Source organism: Grammomys surdaster, unplaced genomic scaffold, assembly GCF_004785775.1.
Source record: "Grammomys surdaster isolate TR1022 unplaced genomic scaffold, NIH_TR_1.0 371, whole genome shotgun sequence".
Lineage (NCBI taxonomy): Eukaryota > Metazoa > Chordata > Mammalia > Rodentia > Muridae > Grammomys > Grammomys surdaster.
Genome location: NW_021604790.1, coordinates 1,456,670 through 1,480,190, shown reverse-complemented (window position 1 = coordinate 1,480,190; position 23,521 = coordinate 1,456,670). Strand labels below are relative to the sequence as shown.

Here is a 23,521-nt window from a genome sequence, read left to right as displayed (position 1 = left end):
GCAGCAGGGCCCCTGCAAGGCCCCAAGAGCTAGCTGAAGAGCGTCTTAGTTCGAGCTGTGAATTTAGTTTTGTGGTTTTTCAGTCTCAAGACGGTGACAAAACAACACAACACCCACAGCAGTTTTAGTAAATTCGGGCAAATCATATCCCTTCATGCTGAGCGCGGTAACGCTTAAGAAAATTTGACCCATATCGCTCGCCGTCCGCCGCCCGGCTTTTCTGCGCGCGTTTGTCTCTCAGGCCTAGGAGACCGCGATGGCGTTCCTGTGTCAGCGCGACAGCTACGCACGGGAGGTGCGAACCGGTGGGCGAGGGTCCTGAGACCGAGGGTGCCATGGAGGGTGTGGTAGGGATGGTGGCTGCAGGCTCCAGTCTCGGCGTAAGAGGGATAAAGCTCGCACCCCTCTCTCTGCGCAGTTCACCACCACCGTGGTCTCTTGCCGTCCCGCCGAGCTACAGACGGACGCGAGCGGCGGCAAGAAAGAAGTGCTGAACGGTTTCCAAGTGGTTCTAGAAGACACGCTGCTGTTCCCTGAAGGCGGGGGCCAGGTACTAGGAGCAGCCTCAGCCCGACCCCCTCCCAGGAACCCCCACATTCCAGTTTGCTCCTGCAGAAAAATGCGCTCACCCTTTCTCAGCCTCAGTGTCTCAGAGGGACGTTAGTTCATTGCATTATTCATTCAGCACATGCTTATGTAGAAAGACACATGCAGTGTGTCATATTCCAGGCCCTGGAGATAGGCTGAACAGGACAATGCCTCTAAATACACGTGGAGTGCTTATTACAAACAACCCCATATGCCAAGTATAAGTAATGATAATGTCCCTAGAAATAGGCTGGGTAAAGGGAAAGAGTGGTGGAACCCTCTCCTTTGTAGAGAGCCTTCTGACTACCCGGTAGTTGTCTGTGAAGGGAAGGGGTGAGGCAGTGCAGCTATTTAGTGGTTCTGGGGCAAGAGAAATAGTTCAGGTAGACAGAATAGCTGTGCAGAGGCCCTGGGATGGCAATCAGCACGAGGCATTTTACAGGGACTAAGATGCTGCTCGGAGAGTTCAGAAGAGGGGCATTGAGTTTCAGAGCGGACTTTTAAGTGCTGAAGGAGAGCCTAGCTACAGCTTACAAAAAGAAGAGAGCCACCGTTATAGGAGGGGTCTTACCAGCCAGGTTGATAGCATAAACATGGACAGTGAAGCCTGAAAGAATTGCTGAATCAACCTAGCTGTAAACAAAGCATTGCATGATAGGAGCTTGTGCATGTTGACACAAGCTAGAGAGCCTTGGAAAGGTGATTGCTGCTAGTTCAGAGGGCCTTGGAGGATATGCGAAGATACAGGCTCCATTCAGGAACCAGCGAGCTGGGGAGGATCTGAGGCAGGGAAGAATTCGGTAGATCTGTGGGAGGGGAAAGCCTCAGGTTTTGCTCTTTATTTTTCATCAGTTCCTATTTCCCCACATCTCGAATCTGATCTGCCAAAGAAAACCCTTGACTCCCCCCCCCCCAGTGTCTGTAGAGTGCCTCTTTTTATTATTTTTAAAATTGCATTTATTCATTTAATTTTTATTATTTGTTTGTGTATGTGTATGTGCTGGTGTGTGTGTGTGTGTGTGTATGTGTGTGTGTGTGTGTGTGGTGTGTGTGTCAGAGGATTTGTGGGAGTTGATTTTCTCCTTCTACCCAGGTCCCAGGGTTCCAACTCAGGACATTAGGTTTGGCAGCAAGTACCTTTAACCTGTGAGCCATCCTACTAGCCCTGAACCTTTCCTATTAGACATTACTTCCTTCAGTTTTCCCGATTTCCCAGACTATTACTAGGTCTCTTTAGTTTGAGTTTCTGTGGTGTGATCTATGTGTCTTATCTACATGTTGTGATTTGGATGGCTTGTAGCAGCTGGCACTTGATACTTTTCTAAATGATGAGTGGACATTGTTCAATCTAATCCTGGTGTCAATGCTGAGGACTGAGTAGTTAAAGGCAGGAACACTGTTAAAGATAATCCAAGCCAGTGGTTCTCAACCTTCTTAATGCTGTGGCCCTTTAATAGAGTTTCTCCTGTTCTGGTGCAGCTCAACCATAAAGTTATTTTGTTACCACTTCATAATGAAATTTTGCTGCTATGAATTGAGATGTAAACATCTGGTATGCGAGATATCTGATATATGACTCTGATGAAAAGGTCAACAACTCCCAAGGGGTCGTGACCCCCAGGTTGAGAACCATTAATTTAAGCTGCCAACAGTAAGGATTTGGATCTTTTGAGTTTTACTAAAATCTTCAGTGCTGTACATATTCCTTTTGTTTTAATGCTGCTCTTCTGTCGTGTGTGTGTGTGTGTGTGTGTGTGTGTGTTCAAATCGAGGCCAGAGAATCCTGTCATGGAATTAAGTGGGCCCACCTCACTTGAAGTTGTCCCCTAGGAAGCTCTGGGTCTGTCTCTCTGAGAGCTTCCCTTAGAGGCTTTTCTCATCTAGGTAGGGTGAGCCCAGGTTGATTACTTCTTTCCTCCAGCCTGATGACCGAGGTACCATCAATGACATCTCTGTGCTGAGGGTGACCCGTCGTGGGGCCCAGGCTGATCACTTCACCCAGACACCTCTGTCCCCTGGGAGTCAAGTCCAGGTCCGGGTGGACTGGGAGCGGAGGTTTGACCACATGCAGCAGCATTCAGGTAAGGGCCACAGGATGGGGACATCCAGGAAGATGGGCTGTGAATAGCCATGTCACAATGACTGAGCTGGGATTTCAGTTCTCGGGATCAACATCCTGAGAACCAGCTTTGATCCAGCCAGTGTGCAATGAACATTGTGAAAACAACATGAACATTAAAGTTCTAAAAGAACTATTGGCCTTTTTTTCTCCTTTTTAATTTTTTTTAAATTTAATTTCTCAGGGAATGGGGTGTGCACATGATGTATTATGCCTGTGGAAGCCAGAGGACAACTTGTGGGGATCAGTTCTCTCCTTCAACAATATGGGTCCTGGGGGTTGATCTTAGGTTGTCAGACAAATCCTTAATCACTGAGCTATCTTGCCAGCCCTTTCTTGGTTTTGGGGGGGGACAATGTTTTCCCATGTAGCCTTGGTTGGCCCAAAACTCAATATGTAAATTAGACTGACCTCCTGCCTCCTGAATATTGGGTTACAAGCATACCATGCCTACCCAGTTACTGCTAATTAGTAGTCTCACTTGATGTCTCTATCTGGATGTCTTGTAGATTTTCAAATTCATAATATTCCAAAATGAATTCTCCTGACTTGCTTTAATATCCTGCTGGTCTTCAGCATCTCCTCAGTCACCCACAGTGTCTCCCCAGTCACCCACAGCGTCTTCCCAGTCACCTACAGTGTCTCCTCAGTTTCTTAGGTCATTCTTCAGCATCTCCTCAGCCATCCAGATCATTCCAGATGCCTCACCGGTGACAGGGAGTCAGTCACCAAATGTCTCCATTTATCCTCAATTATCTTTCTACTTCTGCCCCCCGCAGTAGTCCCAGTCCCAGGCTCGCCATCTTTCTGTGGACCTGTGGCTGTTTCCCTCACGTGCAGTCTTGCTCCTTGCTCCTCTGTGCCTACGCAACAGCCCAAACAGCCTTTTCTTTTCCTCACATTAAGGACTAAATCTGGGGCCATAGAGCAATCCTTTTATTTCCTTACACTGCTGGAGATCAGACCCAGGGCCTTGCCTGTGGTAGCTGAGCCCTCTGTCACAGAGCAGTCTCAACACTCCTTTAAAAAAAAAAAAATGAGATCACCTCACTCCCTTGTTCTTCAGAGTCTTCCTGTAGTTCCTATGTGTAAAGCTAGTTTCGTTACCAAGGCCTACAGACCTGCTGTGGCTGCTTGTGTGTTCTGATCTCATCAGGATCCCCCCACAGCTAGCTGTCTGCACCCCCCATTGCACCCATCCTTTGGAACAGACTACTGGCACATATCACACCTCTTTCCTCCTCAAGGCTTTGACAATTCTTTACTTAATTCTTCCTCTCCCTTTTCTTCCTGTCCTCTTCCCCCTCATCAGTCAGGAGTGCAGGTGCACCTCAGAAGTCGAGCTCTGCATTCTACATATGGTAGGCATTCAGTGAATATTTGTCAGATGAAGGAACGCCACACACCAGAACTCCAACTCAGACTTCGCTTCTGAGGAGATCCTTTGCCTTGGCAAGCTATTGTGAAGTCGCGTTGTAAAGCTGCAGGGAGAATTCTCAAGCTGATCTATCTGTCTATCTGTCTATCTATCTATCTATCTATCTATCTATCTATCTATCTCCTGCCCCCACCTCCACCCCTTCCTCAGTGTTGGGAATTGACTTAGGACCGTATACTTACTAGGCAAGCACTCTGTCACTGAGCCAGACTTCCAGCCCTTATGGTTTTCAGTGAAAAATGCCTGTCCGGCCTTTGGTGAGTTTCTGAGATGACATCATGAAATGTGTAGCTGGGCTTCTCACTTTGCTCCTGTTCCGCGCTTGGCTCAGGGCAACATCTCATCACCGCTGTTGCTGACCTCCTCTTCGGGCTGAAGACAACGTCATGGTGAGTAGAGGCACACGATGTGATGGGTCCCAGTGCTGGGAAAGGACAGGACAGGACAGGACAGGATTCAAGGTGCCTGTCTTCTCTTGAAGATTGGGTCATGGATGCTCTTGTGTCTCTTAGGAGAAACATAAGACAGGCATCTGCCTTTGATTGGGAAAGCACATAGAGTTTGGAGCCCGGTCCTGTTCTTGTGCTTCCTTCGTAAAGTGGGAATGCCAGTCTCTACCTATGAGATTTGTTTGTTTGTTTTGTGTGTGAGTCTGATAAAATCATTTATGTGCTTTTTTTTTTCCTAAATAACCCAGGCTGGCTTTGTAGTTTGAGGTTGGCCTTGAATTCACAGCAGTTAGCCTCCTGAGTGTGGCCCCCACCCCTTTTGTTATAGGAACCTGCACTCTGTGTATTTGCAGGCGACCTTAAAGTCCAGCCCTCCCTCTGTCTCCCAAGCATTAGGATTCCGGGCATGCACTTTCAGGCTTAGCGTGAGCATGCCTCACGAGCTCCCAGCATGCTCTGCCCGCGCTGCTTTTTCTGGCAGGGAATTAGGGAGACTCCGGAGTGTGATTGAATTGGACAGCCCTTCTGTGACTGCTGAGCAGGTGGCTGCCATCGAGCAGAGTGTCAATCAGAAAATCCGAGACCGGCTGCCTGTGAGTGTGCGGGAGCTGAGCCTAGATGACCCTGAGGTGGAGCAGGTGAGGAGAGAGCCGACACCAGTTTCCACAGAGTGGCTCTCCAAGGGCTCCTCATCGAATTTCAGAGAGCCCTGTTATCGTCCCTCTATTCCAGGTGAGGGGCCGGGGTTTGCCCGATGATCATGCTGGGCCCATTAGAGTTGTTACCATCGAGGGTATTGATTCCAACATGTGCTGTGGGACACACGTGAGCAATCTCAGTGACCTTCAGGTAAGCGAGGAAGGGCTATGGAGTGTTTGAGGACAGGGTGTTGGGGAGCATGGCTGGGAGTGGTAGGTGAGTTTCTCCTTTGTTACTTCAGAGCTAAAGAGGGGGTCTGGTCTCTCTTGCCTTTATGTCCTAAGACCCACTGTGGTGTGTATGTGTCTGTTACCTCCTTGGTGTAGGTCATTAAGATACTGGGCACTGAGAAAGGGAAAAAGAACAAAAGCAATCTGATATTTCTGGCTGGGAACCGGGTACTGAAGTGGATGGAGCGAAGTCATAGAAGTGAAAAGGCCCTGACCTCACTGCTTAAGTATGCCCCGCCGCCACCCCTGACCCCACCTCCCCAAGGCCTGTACCCCTGGGGCATTGCATTTACACCTGGAAAGACAGAGTGACCTGCTCTGGCTGGTCAGGTGCTCCAAACAGCAGCTCAGATCCCCACAGAATGCTTTAGTCCTGTATCCTGTCTCCCAGTTGCTTAAGAGCCTCTTCGAATGTTCACATCTTGAGGAAGGTATCCCAGCAAGGAGGGTATCATTGGTCTCTGTCCCAAGCTGCGGAAGGAAGGGCCTGGGTAGTTGGTGTCTCCATCAACTGTTGTCTTACAGGTGTGGGGCGGAGGATCATGTGGAAGCAGTGAGAAAGCTGCAGAATGCCACCAAGCTCCTGCAGAAGGTGACTGATCTGTGGGGAGTGAGAGGGCCTGGGCCCCTTGCCTGAGCCACGTGTGGATTTTCAAGAGGGTTTGAGGGCAGCACAGGAGGAGAGACGATGGTGCCGTTATCTTTTCCACATGTCTGAGTTCTCATATCCATTTCAGAACAACCTGAACCTCCTTAGAGACCTGGCTGTGCACACTGCCCACAGCCTCAGGAGCAGCCCAGCCTGGGGAAGTGTGGTCACACTACACAGGTGAGAAATGAGAGGCCCAGGTCTCAGCCTCTCCGCACAGTGCAGTGCATAGTGGGGTGTGGGTTGCTAAGTGGTTGGTTTACTAGTGCGCAGACCCCAGGAAGGGTGCTGCTGACTTCTGGGTTTGATAGTAGCACCTTCACTGTGACTCCGTAGGTTTCTTTTTTTTCTTTCTTTCTTTCTTTTTTTTTTTTGGTTTTTGAGACAGGGTTTCTCTGTGTAGTTCTGGCTGTCCTGGAACTCACTCTGTAGACCAGGCTGGCCTCGAACTCAGAAATCCGCCTGCCTCTGCCTCCCAAGTGCTGGGATTAAAGGCGTGCGCCACCACCGCCCAGCGACTCTGTAGGTTTCATTGGCTCCTTTCCTGGGATTCCTTACCACCTGTCCGATCTGCCAGTATATTGGGGAGCCATGGGTATAAGCTGATGAGGCTGAGGGCATCTTCTCTATGCTAAGGGCTCTGGGATTTTGTGCACTCAAACAGGAAACAATGAGAACTGTCCGGTGTAGACCTGCCTCAAGAGGAGGAACCCGGCCTCTTACAGTGTCACAGCACCGCTTCACCCTGGGTCTCATGTCTGTGTCCTTTGTCGTAGGAAAGAGGGTGATTCTGAATTCATGAATATCATTGCCAATGAGATTGGGTCGGAGGTAAGAGGGACATTAGAATCCTCCTCCATAATGTAGAGGCCCTGGGAGGTATGAATGAGGGAGTTAGCTTAGCCAAAGTCCCTTCGGGTTATCACAAGAAGAGTTGAGAACATTTTATTCAGCTTGTTTTCCAAGCACTAGCAGAGAACAATTTCTGCTGTTAAGAAAGCTTGAAAGGCACGTGGATCTGTATGCTGAGAGAATCTCAGGTTGGTGAGCGCCTCCGAGGGTCTCTGCCGCAGTCTCTCTGCCTTTCTTGATCCTAATAGTCCACATAGGAGATTGCCAGGTTTCTTTTGCGCTTACTTCAAACCCTTTACAGAATGCCTTCTGGGGCTCAAGCCTCAGGTCTCTTTGTAGTTCTGCTCTTTACACAGCGCTGAGTCTCACAGAGAGAGACATGTGTCTTCAGTATTTGTAATTTGGAGTGGTTAATACTGGAGGTAGAACACATTACTTAAATAAGAGAATGAGCGGCTTCAGGGCCAGGCTGCAGAGCTGGCTTAGAGGTATTCAGGTAGCCAAGGAGCAGAGTGGCCAGCAGAAAGAAGTGGTTTGGTGGTATAGGCAATGGTGGACCGGGTGTGTGGTTTGGTACAGGCAGGACAGGGTGATGGAAGTGAGACGGTGAAAGCTATCTTTTACCCAGTATGGTCGGTGGCCATTTGCATCTGCCTAGTGTTTAACCTCCTGGCCATTCTCATAAGCTTAGCGGCCCAGCATGCCAGAGTGGAAGGCTGCGACATCACCATCAGTGACTTCTCTGTGGTTAATAGGACTGTCTGTTCTTGACACAGGGCTTAGGGGAGTGGACCCCATGTGTGCTCATCTCCTTGTCTTACCTTCTAGGAGACCCTCGTGTTCTTAACTGTGGGGGATGAGAAAGGTGCTGGGCTCTTCTTACTGGCAGGCTCGGCAGAGGCTGTGGAGACCCTGGGGCCCAGGTAATGTGAGTGGCTCCTGGGAGGTGGGAAGTTGTGTACTTCGGCAAACTGATACAGCCTTGTGCTGCTTAGCAGGGTATCACGTCTGTAATGTCCTTGGTTCACAGAGGCATGTGAGGCAGGCCGAGCAGATGTGGTCTGACACAGGCACGCCTAGACTGACAGATGAGGGACCTTTATCATGCACTTGAGCTCTCACAGTTAAAGGGGCAGAAGGAGACGAAAGCATGGGGCTTTTGTTTGTTTGTTTCTTTCTTTTTTTTTAACAGAAAATTTGATGCTAAGCAGCAGTTCTCAAGCTCTCTAATGCTGTGACCCTTTAATACAGTTCCTCATGTGGTGACCCCCCCAGCCATAAAATTATTTTGTTGTTACTTCATAACTATAATTTTACTACTGTTATGAATCTTAGTATAAATAGCCAATAAGCAGGATATCTGATATGTGGCTCCTGTGGAAGGGTCATTTATCCCCCAAAGGGGCGGTGACCACAGGTTGAGAACCACAGTCCTAAAGCTAGGTCTTGTCTGACACTGTTCCTGGGGAATGGGAACAAATGTTTCCTTACCTCAGATTGGGATCCAAAACCAGACCAAAGTACAGGTAACAGCAAAGCCGTATTTGGTTTTACTGGGTTACTTATAGGAGCAAAAATTACTCAAAGATAGTTGTGTCATCAAAGCCCAACCCAGCATGGGTGACAGCTCCCAAAGCCAGGAACCTGGAGCTCACTGCGTAAAGAATGCACATGTGGTATTGTGCCCTTGCCTGTGTTTAGTTGCTATCCCTGAGCTCTGAGTCCTGCAGAGCCCGTCTGCTCTCCTTTCCAGTTCTGCCTCTCTCTCTCTCTCTCTCTCTCTCTCTCTCTCCTCTTTTCTTTTGAGAGAGGGATTCTCTGTGTAGCACTGGCTGTCCTGGAATTCCCTCTGTAGACCAGGCTGGCCTGGACCTCAGAGATCTGCCTCCTAAGTACTAGGATCATGGTGGTACTATGGACCACCATGCCTGGTTTATTTTCTTGTTTTAACTACATTCAGAGGTATGTGACTCTTGTTCTTTTGGGCATTAGAATTTTCAGTCATCATTGGCTCTCTGGAATATGTGTTCCTTGGAAACATCAAAGGAAAACATAGTTATTTATAATGGAGACTCCTAACAGGCAGCCTCGGGTGGCCTATAGTCGGTTTGGCACCGTCTCTGTAACCATCTCCCATTCTCTAGGGTGGCTGAAGTCTTGGAAGGCAAAGGAGCAGGGAAGAAAGGCCGCTTCCAGGGCAAGGCCACCAAGATGAGCCGACGGGCAGAGGTGCAGGCGCTTCTGCAGGACTATGTCAGCACACAGAGTGCTGAAGAGTGAGGGGCCAGGATGTCATCCCTGTGACCACAGCAATCTCTCGGACAGTAAAATATCGTGACTCAAACATGATTGTGTACTGCCGTTTATGTTAGTGTGTTTATGTTAGTGTAATCTGCACATGTGTTCCAGTGTGCCGAAGTGATTAGCACCTGTGTGAGTGGTTTCTAACTTGCCCCCATTAGGTGTAACCTCCATGAGTGGACATTAAGTCAGTGAAAGGTACTGATCTAGGTCCTTTCTAAAGCTTCATGCCGTGGTATAGTTGCTTATGGGTAGTGCAAGACTTGACCCAAGGCTTAGCCTCATCCAAATCTCCTTGCTTTATTTTGTCTTCTGTTTTTGAGACAGTCTTTCTGAGCCACCTGAGTGCTGAGACTATGGGCATAGGCTGCCAGGTTTCAGACCTTGGTTTTATGGTGTGTGTGTGTGTGTACATGTGTGAACATGTGTGTACATGAATGAACACATGTATGGAGATAACAGCAGTTGTCCTCAAGGTACTATCCTGTTACTGGTCTTTGGCTACTTTGTGGGTTCTTCTTTCTTCTACCCTTCACCACTCCTCCTCTTCCACCCTTTGAGCCCCTTAACACTAGGTAGGAGAGACAAAAGGATAGACAGGGAAGAAAAGATTCCTGAAGAGAAAATCAGGGGTTGAAAAAGGCAGTGTCATCATTAGACTACTTCCTACTGATTAGGAGATGAGTTCCTAGGGCAAGTTTAATCTTTGCAGTCAGGATATCTAATTTCTTCTTGTTTCTTCTTTGTGCATGACTACTTAATAAACTAACAAAAACAATCACCTGCCTCTCGGGCCCTCTGAAGAGTCGAATTTCAAATGTCACACAATTGCAGAAACTATCTGACTAAATTCATGCCACTGCTAGAGCCTGAGGCAATCATAGTCAGCTGCTGCAAACCAGACCCATATCTGACACTTGGGATTAAAACCAAAACATATAGTATTTTTGTGGTTTGTTTTTCTTTTAATTTTTAAAAAGATTTTATTTATTTTATGTATACAAGTGCTCTATCTGCATGTACACCTATGTGACAGAAGAGGGCATCAGATTCCATTACAGATGGTCATGAGCCACCATGCTGGGAATTGAACTCAGGACCCCAGTGCTCTTAACTGCTGAGCCATCCAGCCCTATTTCTGTGTTTTTTAAAGAAACTAAAATTTCAAAATTGTCACTACACCATTCACCGTTTAAAATACTTACTCACTTATTATTGAAGAGCATCTCTACTATCCTGGAACTCACTAAGTAGGCTATGCTGGTCAGTGAGCCCTGTCTTTGCCTCCCCAGCCTGAGGTTACAAGCATGCACTTAAGCTTATGCCTTTTTGTTTTGTTTTTGTTTTTCGAGACAAGGTTTCTCTGTGTAGTCTCGGCTGTCCTGGAACTCACTCTGTAGACCAGGCTGGCCTCGAACTCAGAAATCCGCCTGCCTCTGCCTCCCAAGTGCTGGGATTAAAGGCATGCACCACCATTCCCCGCCTTTTTTTTTTTTTTTTTTTTTTGAGACAGGGTTTCTCTGTGTAGCCCTGATGATCTTGGAACTTACTATGTAGACCAGGCTGGCCACAAAGTCACCATACCAAGCCTAATTTTTTAAACATGGGTTCTCAGAATCATGTTAAGTCCTCAAGACTTTAAGACAACAGCTTTGTCAACAACTAACTCCCCAGTTCTTCAGACCTATTTGTATGGCATGCGTGTAAGTGCAGGTACACATGTATGTTATATGTGCAGTGTCCGTGTGTATGGTTATATGGTGTGTGTGTGTGTGTGTGTGTGTGTGTGTGTGTGTCCTGTCTCTGCCTCCCATCTCACCATAGAAGTACTGGGATTACAGATGCATGCTGTTGTGTCCTGCCTGTTTATAATTTTTGTTTGTTTTTGAGACAGAGTTTCTCCATGTAGCCCTCCCTGGCTGCCTTGGAACTCACTATGTAGACCAGGCTGGCCTTGAACTCACAGAGATCCACTTGCCTCTGCCTTCTGAGAGGATTAAAGACAAAAACCATCACTACCTGGCATGCTTTTTTTTGTTTGTTTTATTTTTGTCTTTCTTTGCTTGGTTGGTTTACAATGTCTAAAATAAATAAAATATATGTATTTCTTTTGTCTGTGTGTGTGTCAAGTCTGTGGATGGCACAGAACAACTTGTGTGAATCAGTTCACTCTACCATGTGTGTTCTGAGGACTTAACTTAGGTTGACAATCTTGGAGGCCAGTGCCTTTACATGCAGAGCTATCTTGCTAACCCCAACCTGGCTTTTTATGTGGGATCTGGGGGTCTGAAGTCAAATCATCTGGCTTGCAGCAAGCACTTTTACCTAGTGAGCCAGCTTAGCCCCCTGGACCTCTTAACAGGGTACCAATTACATGCACGAGTGTCCTGCCCGCATCACATAATCATATCCTGAAGGCTTCTTCAGCCCCTGTGTACCTCACTGGGGAGCTAGGATGTGAGGACCCAGCACTGAGACCATAGGAGTGATAAGACAACGGCCAACTGGCCATTTGCTCAGCATCACTCAGGTGGGCTCTGTTCACTTGGAGCATGAATGGTTTATTCAAACTTGGGCTCACTTCAGAACAGGTCATAAACCTACCTTGCTGGGCAAACGTGGCTTACTGCTAAGGCACTCCCTGGCCTCGTTTCTTGACCTCAACTTGGGGACATCAGCATAGTGTCCTAAGAGAGAAGGAACTTTCTGAAATAACTCAATTAGGAAGAGACATAAACACAGGGACAAATTACATGAAAACAGAAATTAGTTGTGTAGAGCAGGATAAATAAGCAGTGTGAGCTGACGTCATCCCTCAAGTCTGTCACAGGGTTCCTAATCCAATGCCTGGGTCAAGAACTGTGTGTTCAGGAAAGGGGTTGTTGTTGCCTAATGAGGTTCACCAAAAAGCACAACAGCACCCGCATGTGGGCTCTGTAGTAACCAGCTATAACTATAGGAGCTGTGGTCATGGTATTAGGGGATCTAATTCTTTTGGCTTCTTTGGTCACCAGGCACATTATACACAGACACACATCCAGACAAGACACCCATATTAATAAAAATGTAAAGGGGGGCTGGAGAGATGGCTCAGTGGTTAAAGGCACTGACTGCTCTTCCCCAAGTTCCATTCCCAGCATCCACATGGCAGCTCACAACTGTCTGTAACTCTGGTTCCAGGGGATCCGAACCCTCACATGGACATACAGGCAGTATATGCATATAAAAAATTTTAAAAATTATTTTAGGCCATGCAATGGTGGCGCATGCCTTTAATCCCAGCACTTGGGAGGCAGAAGCAGACGGATTCCTGAGGTCGAGGCCAGCCTGGTCTCAGAGTGAGTTCCAGGATAGCCAAAGATACACAGAGAAACCCTGTCTCAAAAAGCCAAAAAACAAAACAAAACAAAAAAAAAACCCAACCCCATACATATATTTTTAATGTATGTATTAAAAACTTAAAAGGAATTAGTTATGTTTACATATAGAGATCATACTTTGTTCAGCAAAGCTATGGTACAACTGTCTTCTTTGAGTGTGAGAAATGGAAGAGTCCCCAGAGCAGGAGACAGACAGTTGTTAGAAATGTCCCGCGTCCCCACCTCACCCTTTGTTCCTGGGTGGAAAGCCATGAGTCCACCACACTATGCCAGAATGCCTGTTTTTTTTTTTTCCCCCTCAGTGAGACCTTAAATAAACTCTGGGGCCCTGTCTGGCACTGATGGGAAAACAGACTCTGATGAGAAAAACTCTTGGAGAAAGTGCCTGTGTTTTCTATTCCTGAACCTGAGTCAACTCTGACTAAGGTGTCCTCAGCAGAGGGTAGCCTAGCTGTTCAGGGGGAGTGATGAAGGAATTCCCTTTTTTCTCTAGGAAAATGTTACACCTTCTGTGCAGTGTCAGCCAGCAGGACACCAGGCTTCCAACTCTGAGAGGCAAGAGCAGGTCTTCCCTGATAGTCCCAGGCTGTGCTCAGAGCTAAAGAAGCTCTCTCATCTGCTGAAGCCTTTTGTTTGTTTGTTTGATTGTTTGTTTGTTTTTCGAGACAGGGTTTCTCTGTATTTCTCTGGCTATCCTGGAACTCATTCTGTAGACCAGGCTGGCCTCGAACTCAGAGGACCTTCTGCCTCTGCCTTGGGAGTGTTCCCATCAAAGGTGTGAGCCACCATAAGCCAGCTTCCTGGTTTTCTTAAAATGCCAGCTTCAGGATATTTGAAGTCCTGAGTGTCTAACTGAAAAACAAACACACAGAAACCCCATCAACCTCAAATCTAAGTGAGGTAGATGGAGGACCTCAAATCTAAGGTGGAGGGCAGACACTGGGTAGATGTTGGTCAAAGAACAGTCAAAGGATAGAAATTTACAAAGCTGGTGTTGTGGCACATGCCTGTAATTGCCAACATTCATGACAGCAAAGCAGGGGGATTGCCTTGAGTTAGAAGCTTCTCTGGCCTATATAAACAAGACCTTGTTCTCAAGAAAAAGGGCGATGGTATGAGGAGATAGCTCAGTCCAGTACTTGCCACACACCCACATAAATATTAGGAGGCAGAGACAGGAGGATTCTCTGGAGCTCAGTGGCCAGTCAGCCTAGCCCAATCAGTGAGCTCCAGGTTCAATGAGAGACCTCACCTTAAAAACTAAGGAGGTGGAGATCAACAGAGGAAGATGGAGGACATTAGCTTCAGGCTCCACATAAATGTATACAGGAGGGCACACAAACACACACTTAACTTGTACTCACACAGGAATGTGTACGTGCACTAATTTTGTCGTTTATTTTTAAGACAGGCTCATTCTATGAAGTCTGGATTCCTGGAGCTCATTATTTAGACCAGGCTGCTCTCAAAAGTGTCTGGCTCCCAAATGCTGGGATTAAAGGTGGCATTAAAGGTATGAGCCCCCATGCTCAGCAATATTTCTTTTTTAGGGAGGCAGAATAAAGAGTTCGACAATGCCTCATGGGGTGTGCCAGGGGAGAGGAGTGCATTGGGGATCAATCCTAGAGCTTCACACTTGCTAGGCAAGGGCTTTCCACTGAGCCACACTGTCAACACTGCTGGATTCTTAAGATTTGTAAAGAGAATAAATAGTAAATGTTGTCAGCACAGAAATAGTGTGCAAGTTGGTTCATATAAACAGTAGCTCACTGAGACATTCTACAGTGTACACACATTTCAGAATATCAAGGTTTGTGGTAAATACATGTAATATTTTGCCAATTAAAATATATAAAGCCAAGGAGTCTCAAAAAGAAATAGCCAACATGCCTGTGAGCAGAACAAGCCTTTTTTCCTTTTACAGCAAGGCAACTTGTATTTTTGCTGTTGTGGTTGACTTGTGTCTACAATGACAGAGCCCAGAAAACATTTGCTTATTCGCTTAGACGTTTATCGAGAACTCGGCCTGGACTGAGTGTGTCCTAAGATCCCGAGATCACAAGTAATACAGTTGTGGACCGACCCTGTTCTCCAGGCAGTTGTAGCTGGGGAGGAGAAAGGCGATACAAAAAGAAGGAAAGGAAGAAAGAGAAAAAAAGAGAGAGAGAGAGAGAGAGGAAGGCAAGAAGAGAAAGGGCATCTTGGTTGGGTTTCTATTGTTGTAATCCAAAAGGAAAAGATACTTGGGAAAGAAAGGGTTCATTTGGCTTACACTTCCATATTGCTATTCATCACTGAAGAAAGTCATCGTGCATTGGTGGCGCACGCCTTTAATCCCAGCACTTGGGAGGCAGAGGCAGACGGATTTCTAAGTTCGAGGCCAACCTGGTCTACAGAGTGAGTTCCAGGACAGTCAGGGCTACACAGAGAAACCCTGTCTCAAAAAAACCAAAACCAAATAGAAAAACAAACAACAAACAAAAAAACCCACCACCACCACCACCAAAAACAAAAACAAAAAAGAAAGTCAGCAGTCAGGAAGTCAAGGCAGGAATCTGGTCACAGGAGCTGATACTGATGCCATGGAGGGGTGCTTCTTACAGGTTTGTTCCCCATGGCTTGCTCAGCCTGTTTCTTACCGAACCCAGGACCACCAGTCAAGGAGTGGTACCATTCACAATGGGCTGCTCCCCTCCCCGAATCAATCACTAAGACAGTGCCTTACAGCTGCACCTTGTGGAGACATTTTCTCAGTAGAGGTTCCTTTCTTTCAGATGACTCTAGTTTGTGTGTCAAGTTTACATAAGACCAGCCAACACAGAGGGAGTGAACGCACTTAAGTCTGTGGGGTCAAAAAGAAAAAGAATCAGAACTGGAGAGATGACTCAGTGGTTAAGACCATGGACTGCTCTTCCAGAGGTCCTGAGTTCAAGTCTCACAAACCACATAATGGCTCACAACCGTCTGTAATGGGATCTGATGCTCTTTTCTGGTGTGTCTGAAGACAACAACAGTGTACTCATATATATAAATTAGATAAATAATTTTTTTTTTTTTTGGTTTTTCGAGACAGGGTTTCTCTGTGTAGCCCTGGCTGTCCTGGAACTCACTCTGTAGACCAGGCTGGCTTCGAACTCAGAAATCCGCCTGCCTCTGCCTAGATAAATAATTCTTAAAAGAAAGAAAGAAAAAGAATTGAGAGAGAGAGAGAGAGAGAGAGAGAGAGAGAGAGAGAGAGAGAGAGAAAGAAGCTCATCTATTAAGAACACCTGTTGCTCTTGCAGGGGCTTGGGTTTGGCTCCCAGCATTCACAAGGTAGGAACTTCTGTTCCAGGGGACAGTATCCTCTTCTGACCTCCATGGGCACCAGAACACACAAATGGTGCCCATACATTTATACAGATAAAATAAGCACTCATACACAAATAAAATGAGTCTAAAATAATTTTTTAAGGAAAACAATTGCTTCTCAGCCTTTTGGCTAAGATCAAGTGTAGTATCTGTTCTTTTCAGTTTAATATCTGATACGTCCTCTATCTGAGGACAATATATTAAATGGATTTTTGGAAGTAGGAGTTGGAATAGGAGCTTGCTCCGTCCACTCCACGCATCGACCTGGTACTGCAGTACCTCCAGGAACGGTGCACCCTGTTGGGGGTTTTTGGAATAAAATAAAAAAGGAAAACAGAACAGGGAAGTGGAGACTATTATTAAGGAGAAGCGGGCAGGGAAGAGTTGTGGGTTCATGGAGAGGCGTGAAGGGGTTTGGTCTCCTGGTTTCCAGCATTCTGACCACTAGTGCTGAAGAGACTAAACTATGTACACAGGCTGGCTGGTTTCTTTCCAGCAAGATGGCCACCCAGAGCCTTTCCTTTAAATTCTCAAACTGCAAACACATTGCCTCAACGTTGCTCAGAGCCTAGAAGAAACTGGGTCGTCCATGACCCTTCAAATGTGGCAGCTATAAGAAGGTAAATAAGGCTGCCTTGAGGCTGCTGCTGCCTCTCCCCTCTCCTTTCTCCTCCCCTCCCCTATCCTCCTCTCCCTTCTCATCTCCTATTTTCAGACAATGCCTCACTCTGTAAGCCAGTCAGCCCTCTAAACTGAGATTCTCCTGCCTCTGCTTCCCCAGCAGAGGACTACAGTGTGCACCACCATGCCTACCTGGGCTGTTTCTTTGGACTCCATGAGGCTGCTCTTTCTCATTCATAGATGGGTAAACCTTTGTAAGCCAGGGACAGTGGTCATCTGCTGTGATTCCAGAGCTCAAGAGACTGAGGATAATTACCTAAACTTAGAAGTCCAAGACCAGCTTGGCTAACGTAGTGAGACCTGGCTCAAAACAAAACAAATCTTTGGGTTTTTTTTTTTGTTTTTTTTTTTTTTTTTTTTTTTTGTTTTTTGAGACAGAGTTTCTCTGTATAGTCCTGGCTGTCCTGGAACTCACTCTGTAGACCAGGCTAGCCTCGAACTCAGAAATCCGCCTGCCTCTGCCTCCCAAGTGCTGGGATCAAAGGCTTGGGCCACCACTGCCCACAAAACAAATCTTGAGGGTGTGACATTTGCTTAGTGTTGGAGTGTATGATTAGGATACACAGAGTACTGGGCTTCCTGTCTCCACTGAAGCAGTCAGTCAAACAAACCAAAACCAAACACAAAACACACCCATTTAACCTTCCTAAGACCCCTGAAGGGTAGGTCCTATTTGTTAGTATTCTGTCTAAACTCCACCTCCACGGTTATCTGACAACACCCAGGCATGCTCCGCCCCACGGTTACCTGGCAACAGCCAGGTAGGCCTGCCCACTATAAAAGGCGCCGCTTGTTTTCTAGCTCTCTTACGTCTGGCTTCTCCCTTCTCTCTGTCCCTCGCCTCTCCCTCCTTCCCTTCCCCCTGTCTCCGCGTGGTCATGGCCGGTCTCCACTTCTCTCTCTCTCCTCTTTCTCTGCCATCTTCCCCCGTTTCTCTCCCCCACCTTTGCCCTCTGCCCTGAATAACCCCCCTCCCCCTTGGAACTGTTTGGTCTGGCGTTGTCTGCTCTAAGCTGCGCGCCAAAATCTAACACTATTGCTATCCATTTTTCACAGGCAAGGATACTGAGAGAGAAGGAGCTTGCCTGAGCATGTGTCTGCTCCCTCTCCCTACCTCCCCAGACCCCCTCCCCTTTTTCTTTCTGAGTCAGGATATCCCATATCTACCCCAGATATGGTCTGGAACTCTCAGTGATCCCCCTGCCTCCATCTCCCTCATGCTGAGACTGCAGATGTGTACCAGCATGCTGTGAGGCACATCTCTAAGCAGCGGCCTGGTTTCTAAGTCCTTCACTGAGCCACTGGGTCGTCTGACTGCTCAGTAAGGTACCTTGTAGAAAAACAAGCTTCTTGGCTTGTATCTTTCCTGTCCCGTAAAGCGTCATCACTTCCTCCAGGTCAAATAAATAACTTGGGAGCCTTGAGGCTTCTGGGCAATTCTGACAGGAAAAATAACTCCACCATCGAACTATAGATGTGAAATCTTTCAATGTAATGTCACCATGAGGTCTTTCATCCAGGGCAGGCACACATAGTGCTGTTAACTGAGAAGCCTGGTGACTAAGCCAGCTCAGTCAGTCAGACAACTGGTTCTCCAGGGCAGGAGTGAGGATTAAAAGGAAAAGAGACAGACAACACTGTAGCATGACCCCAGCCAGTTCTAAGGCTGAGGCGATTTTTTTTTCCCCAATCTGCTTTTATACCATTTTAATTACATGCAAGTAAGAAGGTCAGTTCTAGGTTAAGGAACAAACAAGGAAATAGTCAAGGAACAACAAGGCAATAAACAAAGTCCCGTGATCACTGTTTCTTTTCTTTTTTAGGTTTTTCGAGACAGGGTTTCTCTGTGTAGCCCTGGCTGTCCTGGAACTCACTCTGTAGACCAGGCTGGCTTCGAACTCAGAAATCTGCCTGCCTCTGCCTCCCAAGTGCTGGGATTAAAGGCGTGCGCCATCACTGCCTGGCTGTGATCACTGTTTCTAAGGGCTTATGACCCTTAGATGACCAAGATATCTGAGTCTATTACTTCCCTGTCCTAGCCCAAAGTCACATTCTTGCCTGATGCCTACTTCTTTGTTCTAGCTAAAAATCAGATTCCTGCCTGAGCTACTTCCTGGTCCTGTCCCAGTGCCGAATTCCTGCCAAGGGTCCCCCCAAAGCCCTCCACAGCCAGGGTTTCTTATGCTTTGTCCCTGCACATGAGGAGGCCTAAGGCAATGTCAGGTGTCCACTTCCTCTACCCCTCTCACATCATTCCTGTGAGACACTCTGTTTCTCCCTGAACTGGGAGTTCACTATCTAACTTAGGTCAATGATCAGTAAACCAGAGGTCCACCTGTTTCCACTTCCCATGCTGGGGAAAGAGGCATGCACAGCCACGTACAGCTGTTTTACAGTACAGCTGTTTTACACGGGTGTTAGCGTCTCAGGTCCCCTCCTGGGCTCCAGGAACTGATTTTTTTTTTTTTTTTTTTTTTTAAGACTACACTGTAGCTGTCTTCAGACACCCCGGAAGAGGGCATCAGATCACATTACAGATGGTTGTGAGCCACCATGTGGTTGCTGGGAGTTGAACTCAGGACCTCTGGAAGAACAGTCAATGCTCTTAACCGCTGAGCCATCTCTCTAGCTCCTCAGGAATTTTTGGGGCTCTAAAGGTCAACCCGTAGTTCCCTATACCTCTTTCTGAGCCTGTTTTTCTTCCTTGTTTCTGTAACCCTGGTTAACAGATAGTATTAAGTGAGCCTAACAGTTCACTTTTTTTTTTTTTTTTGGTTTGGTTTTTCGAGACAGGGTTTCTCTGTGTAGCCCTGGCTGTCCTGGAACTCACTCTGTAGACCAGGCTAGCCTCGAACTCTCGAACTCAGAAATCCGCCTGCCTCTGCCTCCCAAGTGCTGGGATTAAAGGCGTGCGCCACCACCACCCGGCTAACAGTTCACTTTTGATGCCTTCGCTGTGAATGTCTTCAAGGTTTCTACTCCATTTAGAAAGTCTGAAAAACCATCATCGTGGCAAAGTTCAGGCCTTTGGCTTCCTTTGCTTCCTCGGTGTCCATGTTGTGATCCAAGCGAGTGAGCTCATTTGGAGTTTTGTACAAAGCTTTGCCGTTTCTTCGGCCTTTACAGCTTCTTGCCCAGATCAGGATCCTTCAGTAATGTCAGTCCCAGTAACTCATCCCTTGTGATAGATAGAACAGTAGGGGGCGCTCTGAGCCCGTGCTTGCCGACGCCTCTAGCGGACGCAGAGAAGGCGTAGGGATGTTGCTCGGTTTGGTATACAGCCTGGCTGATGAAGCTAGCGTGGACCCCGTCTCCAAATTAATTAATGAACTGATTAAATAAGGGAAATAACAAGGATAAAAGAGCCCTTGTCCAATTAGGCATGGTTTCCTGGTTCCTAGGATGTGGAACATAAAGAGAGTTCCAAAACACAAGCAGGTAAACAAGGGCTGACTTGTAGCCTTCTGGAAATTATTTCCTTCCCTCCCTTCTCCCTCCTCTCTCTCTGAGTGTGTATGTGCACATAGGCATACATGTCCCTGTGTGTGCTGCTACACGTGTGTGCACAGCTCCTCATGCAAACACTTCATGGACTGAACCGTCTCCCAGCCTCCCTCCCTCCCTCCCTCTCTCTTTCAGTGACAGCCTTGCTATATTGCTCAGCCTGGCCTTGACTTCCTGGACTCTGCTGTCCTCCTGCCTGGACAACCCAAAGAGCTAGGGCTCCAGATGTGTGTTGCTTAGCGTGGCACCATCGTTTCTATTTGTAAGGAGTTCCAGACTTTCCCCAACCTTTATTTTTGGTGCCTGGGCTTCAGTGACACAGAGCTCAGGAACTGCCACATGGTCACCGTCACCCTGCTGCTGCATGAATAGTTTATGGCTTTGCTCCTTCAGCTCCATCATCCAGGGAGCTCAGAGTCCTGAATGGTGCCCGGTCCTGAAGTAATTCAGAGGCTGCACTTGTCTTCTTGGTTGCCAAGGCTCCTTTGGATTCTTTTGTGTATTAGATATTTGTTTGTTTGCTTGTTCTCCAGACAGGGTTTCTCTGTGTAGCCCTGGCTGTCCTGGAACTCTGTCTGTTGACCAGGCTGGTCTTGAACTCAGAGATCCACTTGCCTGTTCACTCCCCACCCCATCGCTCAAGTGCTGGGATTAAAGGCTTTGCCACCACTGCCTGGCTTCTGGGATTTATTTATTTATTTATTTATTTATTTATTTATTTATTTATCTATCTATTTATTTTTATTTTCTGTACATTGACTGTATATATGTCTGTATGAAGGTGTTTGATCCCCTGGAACAGAAGTTATAGAGGGTTGTGAGCTCCCATGTAAGTGTTGGGAATTAAACTTAGACCCTCTCGAGGAACAGCCAGTACTCTTAACCACTGAACCATCTTTCCAGCCTTTTTTGTTTTTGTTTTTTTTTTGTTTTTTGTTTTTTGTTTTTTCAAGACAGGGTTTCTCTGTGTAGCCCTGGCTGTCCTGGAACTCACTCTGTAGACCACGCTGGCCTCAAACTCAGAAATCTGCCTGCTTCTGCCTCCCAAGTGCTGGGATTAAAGGCGTGCGCCACCACCGCCCGGCAAAGGTATCCAGCCCTTCTGTATGTTCTTTTTAAACTGACGTTTGAGTGTTGCCTCCAGTTTTTCAGCTTCTCAAATTCCATCTTCCTTGGACCTTAGATCACATTTTCTTCCTACAACCTCCCAGCTCTTCACTGGGACAGAAAGGCAGCAACAAAGGTCCGAGTTTCTGCCTAGTTCCAGTATCCTTTGCTCTATGCAAATTTCCTATACAAGAATCTAGATGTAAGGAATGGAGATGGTACTGTTGATAAAGTGCTTGCCACACAAGCAGGGAGTCCAGCGTTCGGTCCTCAGTGTTAGCCTAACAAGCTGCACATGGTAGTGCACTTGTGACCCCGGTGCTGAAGAGGTGGCGACAGGTACATCATCGGGGCCTCTGGGCAACCAGTCTAAGCCTACCTGCTGAGCTCCAGGTCGGTGAGAGACCCTGGCTCAAAACCAGTAAGGTAACAGCACCTGAGGAGGGACAAAGCCCAAGATCTCTCACTTCCACATGCACCTCCCTCACAGATACACCCACCCACCCACACACCCACACACACACATGCACACCCACCCACACACACACATACACACACATACACACACCCACACACACACATGCACACACACCCACCCACACACCCACCCACACACACATACACACACACACACACACACACACACACAAGAAATCAATGTCCCTAAGTAATAATCAATGGGCAATTTCTTTTTTATACTACTCTTCACATTGAGTTCATTGCAAGACATGTAATATAACTCTTAACTTGTATACTCCTCTGTGTGTGTGTGTGTGTGTGTGTCCACGAGCATGCGCACATGTACATGCCCTGGTTGGGAGTTACATGGGCATGTGTGCACATGGAGACCAGATGTCCGTATTTCCTGTCTTCTTCTATTGTTCCTCACTTTTTTTTTTCATACAGATCATAAAAAAAAAAAAAAAAGTCTGTTGTGACCACAAATACAGAGATCCACCTACCTCTGCCTCTTAAGTGCTGGGATTGAATGCCTGCACTGCCATGCCTGGCTGCTTCCTTTCTTCCTTCTCCTTTGTATTTGCTTTTATTTTATAGGTATGGGTGCTGTCTTAGAGTTTCTATTGCCATGAAGAGATGCATGACCATGGCAACTCTTATATAAAGGAAAGCATTTAATTGGGGACGGCTTACAATTCAGGGGGGGTTCAGTCCGTTATCATCCTGGTGGCAAGCATGTCAGCATGCAGGCAGACATGGTGCTGGAGAAGAAGCTGAGGGTCCTACATCTGGATCTGCAGGCAGCAGCGAGCTACAAAGACACTAGGCCTGGCTTGAGCTTCGCAGACTTCGAAAGCCCACCTCTAGTGACAGATTTCCTCCAATAAAGTCATACTCACCCCAACAAGACCTCACCTCCTAACCCTACCACTCCCTATGGGCCTATGGAGCCATTTTTGTTCAAACTACCACAGGATCTTTGCCTGCATATCATATGTATGCAGTGCCTGCAGCAGCCAAGAAATATCAGATCCTCTGCTTGTGAGTTTCAGTGTCAGTGCTGGGAACCAAACCTGGGTCTCTGTAAGAGCAGCAAACACCCTTAACTGCTGAGCCATCTCTCCTATTTATTTATTTATTTATTTATTTATTTATTTTCTTGTGTATGTGTGGTATAGTGTGTGCATGTGTGTGATGTGGGGTTCATGTATGTGTGTGTGTATGTGTATGATGTGTGTGGGGGTGGATGTGTGTGTGGTATATGAATATGTATGTAGTGTGTGTGTATGTATGCATGTGTGGTGTGTGGGGTGTGGATGTGTGTGGAGCATGAGTGTGGTGTGTCTGGTTTATAGTATGTGTGACTTGCGTATGTGTGCATGTATGCGTATATATGTGTAGTGTGTGTGTGTGTGGTGTGAATGTGGTGTGTGAATGTAGTATGTGTATGTGGTATATGTGTGTATGTGTGGTATATGTGGGGTATATTGTGTATGTGTGTGTGCACGTGTATGTATGTATGTGTAGTGTGTGTGTATGTGTGTGTCAAGTAGCCAACATCTCCAGCCAAGCTAGCTGGAAAGAGTTGTTGGACAGTCACAGAAAGAATGGTCTGGTGTCACTGTTTAGGTGTTGTTTGACATTTCCAACCACATAGAAAAAAAAGGAGGAGGAGGAAGAGAAGAGGAAGAGGAGGAAGAAGAAGAGGAGGAGG

At 47.0% G+C, this 23,521-nt stretch overlaps 1 protein-coding gene and 1 non-coding gene across 2 annotated transcripts; both read left to right on the top strand.

The window, feature by feature from the left end:
- Positions 1 to 211: 211 nt before the first annotated feature.
- On the top strand, positions 212 to 9,368 carry LOC114631979 (alanyl-tRNA editing protein Aarsd1). The gene is made up of 12 exons (XM_028780354.1): positions 212 to 295; positions 419 to 550; positions 2,510 to 2,669; positions 4,477 to 4,534; positions 5,076 to 5,232; positions 5,327 to 5,443; positions 5,620 to 5,750; positions 6,049 to 6,115; positions 6,261 to 6,352; positions 6,949 to 7,003; positions 7,853 to 7,947; positions 9,169 to 9,368. Exons 1-12 carry the CDS (start codon positions 257 to 259, stop codon positions 9,302 to 9,304), a joined length of 1,239 nt encoding a protein of 412 aa, XP_028636187.1. The 5' UTR covers positions 212 to 256; the 3' UTR covers positions 9,305 to 9,368.
- Positions 9,369 to 16,166: 6,798 nt separating this feature from the next.
- On the top strand, positions 16,167 to 16,357 carry LOC114632215. Its single transcript, XR_003713057.1, has one exon. It is a non-coding gene; the product is annotated as a U2 spliceosomal RNA (small nuclear RNA).
- Positions 16,358 to 23,521: the final 7,164 nt, after the last annotated feature.